This window comes from Xenopus tropicalis, chromosome 3 (genome assembly GCF_000004195.4).
Source record: "Xenopus tropicalis strain Nigerian chromosome 3, UCB_Xtro_10.0, whole genome shotgun sequence".
NCBI lineage: Eukaryota > Metazoa > Chordata > Amphibia > Anura > Pipidae > Xenopus > Xenopus tropicalis.
The window spans coordinates 25,951,225-25,957,711 of NC_030679.2; the positions used below are offsets into that span (position 1 = coordinate 25,951,225).

Sequence of the window (6,487 nt, forward strand, 5' to 3'; positions counted from 1 at the left end):
ACACTTCCAGCTAATGGAATGGAAACAGGGGGTGGGAGTCTGCCTGATCGGCTATGGACCTGATGCTTCAGAGATCTACAGAGTGCAGATTCCTAATAAAATTGGCTCCATAGGAATAGCGTGCCTGTGTCACACAAAGCTGCTAAAGGGTACGATTGTCGTGTGCTGCTAATGAGATATGACAGCTAATAGTGAGATAATACATCGATAGATCCATAGATAGATGATAGTAAAAATCTATTTTATGTAGTTAATGCCTTGGAGTGGCTGGTAGTTAGCGGTGCGTCACTTGAAACAGATTGGTACATTGCGCTATGTTTACACTGATTATGTGATACCTGCTTCTTGGAACGCAGATAATGAAATTGCCTTTAATGCAAAGGGCCAGAAGTGGGGCCAGGTTAGACCAGTCCCATGGCATGCTCTCTCTCTGCTCCTTCCCTATACAGCCAAGCTGTCTCTCTGACTACAGGCGCTCTCTCTGTCTCTCTCAGTACATATGCACATTGATCACCCTCAGGTCCCTTTCCTCTCACTCTGTTTCTGTACAGAGGATCTCTCTGACTGTGTAGGTGCTCTCTCTCCCTCTCTGTACACATCCTGCCTCTCTCTCTCTCTCTCTCTCTCTCTCTCTCTGTCTCTCTGTGTCTCTCTGTATGCAGACTCTCTCACCCCCTCTGTACACATCCTGCCTCTCTCTCTCTCTCTGTCTCTCTCTCTCTGTCTCTCTGTCTCTGTCTCTCTGACTCTCTCTCTGTCTCTCTGTCTCTCTGTCTCTGTCTCTGTCTCTCTGTCTCTGTCTCTCTGACTCTCTCTCTGTCTCTCTGTCTCTGTCTCTCTGTCTCTGTCTATCTGTCTCTCTGTCTCTGTCTCTCTGACTCTCTCTCTCTGACTCTCTCTCTCTGTCTCTCTGTCTCTCTGACTCTCTCTCTCTGTCTCTCTGACTCTCCCTCTCTCTCTGTCTCTGTCTCTCTGACTCTCTCTGTCTCTCTGACTCTCTCTGTCTCTCTGTCTCTCTGTCTCTGTCTCTCTGACTCTCTCTCTCTCTCTGTCTCTCTGTCTCTCTGTCTCTCTGTATGCAGACTCTCTCACCCCCTCTGTATATACACACGAACACGTTGTTGGGCTGGGGTGACGTCAGGCAGCGGGGCAGAAAGCTCTCTGGAAGCCCAGTAGCCCAGTAGCCCAAGGCAGTGTCCCCACCGGAGCACCTTAGGGTCGGACTGGCCCAGCGGGGATCAAGCAGCTGGGGGACCGCACCCCGACAGATCAGCTTACTGGTGAGTGCACAGGGGGGGGATTCTTGCCCCCTTACAGATTGCTCTGTGGCACCATTACATCCCCGGGCTTTGCTGATGTAATTAGCTGATTATGTAGATAAATAATATCTGTCGCTGTCAGGACTTACAGAGAGATATTCTGGGCTTTTAACCGCTGCGCCTACCCGGGAAGGGCCGTGCCCCTAGCGCTATTAGCGCTGCCCCTATGATTAGCGCATTAATGATCTCAGCGCTATGCCCTGCTCCTGTCTGCCCACAGTGTGCCAGCGACTTCTTATTCTTTATGGGTTGCAGTGTAAATATAATAAAGCAATTCGATTATATCATATTCATGCTGGCTTTATGCGCTGATCTGAACCCAATTTTTCATATATTGCCCCCTATTTGCAGCTGCTTGTGTTAGTCCCATCCACCGAAATACATTGCTTCTCTGTCATACAAAGTTTGTGTTTTTGTTGCTATTTTAAAACTTAAAATGCTACTTTGCAGCTAATTCTATCAAATTATTTTCTGCTCAGTTGCTACTTTTGCACCTTGTGCTATAATCCAATGTATCTGCCCTGTACTATAGCCTGGTAGTGCTACACTGCTTTACCACACACACACACAAATGCACACACTGTAACTCACTACATCTAACCCCGTTAGAAAAAATAGCCGCCTGTAATGTAAGATAACACATGGGTCTCTCTATCTATCATCATCCATCTATATCTATCTATCATCTGTCTGTGCGCACATACATGCACACATACATTTATAGAGATACTATACACAATCATATTGCAAAAGGTGTATGTATGTATGTATATCTTTATTTATAAAGCGCTACTTATGTACCCAGCGCTGTACAGTAGAATACATTAATACAAACAGGGGGTTAAAGATAATGGATAAATACAAAGTACACCAATAAATACAAATAAATACAAGGTACAGTTGCAATAAGAGTCAGAAACACAAGATGAAGGAGGTCCCTGCCCCGTAGAGCTTACAATCTATATGTAGATATAGATTGTATATCTATACAGAAGTGGAAATGTTTTGGTAACTGTGAAATTGTAATGGGCAAGTTGTGCCTTTGTGAGAGGCACCCAGTCTGCACAGGCAACATATGAGTTTTCCAGACAAGCTCCCCGTTTGCAGGGGGTGGTAGCTACCCCCTAGCCTTGAAGTTCAGCCCTTGACATCTTTATACCTTGTATAAATTCTTTGGTGCCTCTGCACTTCGTCAAACCTGACAAATATGTTAGAAAATATAATTCCAAAGGGGGTTCCTTGACTTCCCCAATGCAGAAGGTTTAAGTAAAAACAGTTAGTTGTGAGGCTGAAGCCCAGGGCCGCAGAGGCAGCTGAATGGAAAGTGCTGCTGTTGCACAATATCAACTCTCCCCTAGAAAATTCCAGCTCTTGCAAAACATGATCGATCTGACAAGACACACGTTTTAAAAACCCCAATAAATGTTATACTTCTACGAGACAAGTGAAAGATCGTGTTGTGAAGAAACGGCCTAAGCTTTAGAAGTTGCATTTTGTCGTAACCAACGTTGCGGCCCATTACTCTGGAAATAAAATACAGACTAATGATGGGCGGTGGGCGAAATTTATTTAGGTGTGTTCATTTTTTTTTTTCTTAGTTGGAGAAGAAATGCATAATGCAATAAGGTAAGGGATAAGGTAATGAACTTGTGCAGTTGGAAAGGGACAGGTTTGGAAGGAGCTGCACCCTGATTAGGAGCCCTTTGCACGGCTCAGTGCTATAGATCAATATCTCCCTCAGTAAGCAAACCACAAGCTGAAACGGTTAGACCTGTAATTGCGAGCCTCTCTCAGCTTGGCTTAGCTTTTCCTAATAATAATTATGAATAGGAGGGAACTAAGGAGTTATGATCTGTCAAAATAATGGTTAAACTAGCCAAAAATGATGGTATTATCCTTTAAGAAATCCCCTAACCAATGAGAGCAGCCAGTAAAAAACACTAATGTGTAAGTTTCTCTATACACAAGTAAATTCCTTCTTTTGTAATATTCACAATTATTAATTCCTCTCGTTATACCATTCAGAATACTCCAAAAAAAAATGTAAATCTTTTTTGTGGCGTGAATGAAAACGATTTTCCATTAACTTAGGCGGGATGATTGTGTAAATATGGTACCAAGGTGGGTTCTTTGTGTGTAGGGACATTAAATCGGTGGGAGAGAATTGCAATTGATTACTAAGTGCCGTTTTATTTTTCATTTACATCTGTTGTACCTTATATGAATACTTAGCTGGTATGTGTATATTTATTTACCCATAAAATGGGAAAAATGTTGATAGCATTTATGCGTTTATTTAATTTACCTCTTCCTCACCCTATTTAAATACTTAGTTCGTATGTGTATTAATTTACAGTTTCCGTTGGTTTGTTATATGTAAATGCTTTTGAGCATTTTATTTTTATTATACATAGGAGATTCCACATGTATACTAACAGATATAGATAAAATATTATATCGGAATAATAGTCTAAATTACTCTAAATGGTTTTATATAGACTTTAGCAAAATATATCGTTTAAAGTGAGTTATGCGGGTACATGTGCATAACTAAATTGTTATACATATAACACACACACCTACATAATGTGCTCTTACATAGGAGCAACTAGCAATATACCTTGCTTATAGTGTATGTGTGTCAACAAATAACACAGAACTGCTGTACCTGCAATGCGTAAGTGCACTTCATTTTTCCTACATGGAAGACAAAGTGAATATACATAGGTTACTGTAAATTATAGGTGTAGTCTGTTTAGAACACAGTCATATATAAGTGCATTATTGTTTTTAGCTGTAGAAGATAATTCGTATATAACTAACGTGTATTTGTGTATGTAGGTGTGTTTCTGCATTGTTGACAGTTTATTTTACATTCTCACTTACCCATAGAACAAGCAGGCAGAGGAATAGGCCGCATCGCATTTAGTAAACCTCAACAATTGCCACTTGCTTTTTGGATATTTTCGTCGTTTTATTCCGTGTACAAAACAAAGAAGCCAAAAGAGGCAGTTTGGGGTTTGGCTAACGCTTCCTGTGTGCTTTATTTTCAGAACTTCTATTATGGAACTAAGCCTTTCTAAGAATGGCCCCTCTTATGTTGACTTAGGTAAGTCACAGACATTATTTCGCTTAATGGCTACGTTACAAAAGAACATAAAGAGAATAATTTTCATTTTTGTGCTTCAGGCAAACGTAATAATAAACGCATTAGTGACTGTAGTGTGTGTGTGTATCTGAAAAGGTGAAGGAAATATATATGTATATGAAGCATAACAAATGGTTCTTGGAATAGATGGATATATTTATCAACAGACAGATCACAAATACACAGATAAATAAAACATTTATTACAAATATACAGAACTAAAATATACAAATGGATAGATGATATATTATGATGATAATGATGGTGATGATGATAGACATGATAGATGATAGATAGATGATAGATAGATAGATAGATAGATGATAGATAGATGATAGATAGATAGATAGATAGATAGATAGATAGATAATAGATAGATACTACTAGAGGCCATCAAAACATATTAAAATCTGCTTGTAAATGGCAGCAAAATGTAATACAAGAGAAAGCTGTACTGCTGTATATGGTGGATTACAATATTGGTGCCACTTCTAATGGCAGAATTCAAGCATAAAGCCCATGCAATGTAAGAACAGGCCCATACAGCTCACTGAGTCCTACATGGGAATAATATGTACTGAAAAGGGATAACATCATTGCTTAACCCATGTATGCTTTTTTAATGCGTACATGGGTTAAGCAACCTAAAACTGTATAATTATTCTTTAGTATAGTTTGGGTCGTTGTAAGGGAACAACTACAGTAACTGCTTTTTTGTGGTTGTGTATCAAATTGTGTCACATGGCCCGTCAATATGTGCCTTTCTGGCCAGCTAGGCTTCCCTCAGTCCATACTAAACATAAGTTCCTGAACCGTAGGTTGGCCAGCTAGAAGTGGAATGGCGGGGGGCAGGGATTTTGGATAGAATGCCTTTTTTCCTCTCCCAAAGTGAAGGTGGCTTTTACAACCATTGCTTTATATGTGTGCAAGTTTGTTAGCAACTGGGGGGTTGAACCTAAGAAGTCTGGAGACCCCCCTGAACTAAAGATCTAATAGCCAAAAGGTTCGTTCGTACTGTACATTATTAGAATTGAATAAAGATGCAGAGCTGGGCCAGTGGGCTATACATCAGCTGGCTTCTCTAAAGGTATTTGCAAAACACCATAATCAGCATTTTGACAACAAACCTATATATTTGGCACCAATCATAAAAGTATTACTAGATATATACTGCTCTTTGAATCTAATATATACAGGTAACTAATATATACAGGTATCTAATTTATACAGGTATCTAATTTATACAGGTATCTAATATATACAGGTATCTAATTTATACAGGTAACTAATATATACAGGTAACTAATATATACAGGTATCTAATTTATACAGGTATCTAATATATACAGGTATCTAATATATACAGGTATCTAATATATACAGGTACTGTAGAGCAACTTGCAGTGCCGAGGGAATAACATCATATTAAATTTATAAAAGCGCCCTATTTACAGCAACACACACACGCAAAGAGAAACACAAGCACATATACAATAAACGCCAAACAACACACACCTAGACGAGCGAATTAATTGATTTCAATCATGTACTTGTTTTAAACTTTAATTTTTATATATTTTTTTTCAACAAGAATAACATTGAGGCATATTGTCTGTGCGCAAAGGCCAATAGCACAAATACAACAAAATATATTTCAATCATTTAAATCCATATGATGATAAACTTAGAATAAAAACTGATAAGGCTCAAATACTTGTATGAAGAGGGGCCCAGCACAGTGGCGACCATGCCCCAGTTATTGGCCCTTCAGTGTAAGTGCAAAGCGATCTGTGCCAATATTGGTAGGTGGTCCTTGTGCATTTATTTAACTAAACTGGGTTTTCTAGTTTCAACTCATCCTGCAGCTATAAGAGGCTTAGGCTGGAATGTCACTTGAATAAATAGTTTAGCCAGGGATATAGAAGGCTGCCTTTCAAGGCAAGGGACATGTTTTCTTCTTCTTTCAAAATACACTTTGGAACAGGCAATAACTGTATCCATTAGAAAGCGCCCAGACTTA

General features: G+C 39.4%; 1 protein-coding gene across 1 annotated transcript in view; it reads left to right on the plus strand.

Moving 5' to 3' along the window:
- Nucleotides 1–1,049: 1,049 nt before the first annotated feature.
- The window catches only part of pitx1 (paired like homeodomain 1), a 29,900-nt gene continuing 24,462 nt past the window's right edge, over nucleotides 1,050–6,487 (plus strand). The window contains exons 1-2 of the mRNA XM_012958863.3: nucleotides 1,050–1,280; nucleotides 4,373–4,428. Of these exons, the coding sequence (XP_012814317.1) occupies nucleotides 4,383–4,428 (46 nt within the window). The 5' untranslated portion in view covers nucleotides 1,050–1,280; nucleotides 4,373–4,382. The remainder of the gene's footprint in view (nucleotides 1,281–4,372; nucleotides 4,429–6,487) is intronic.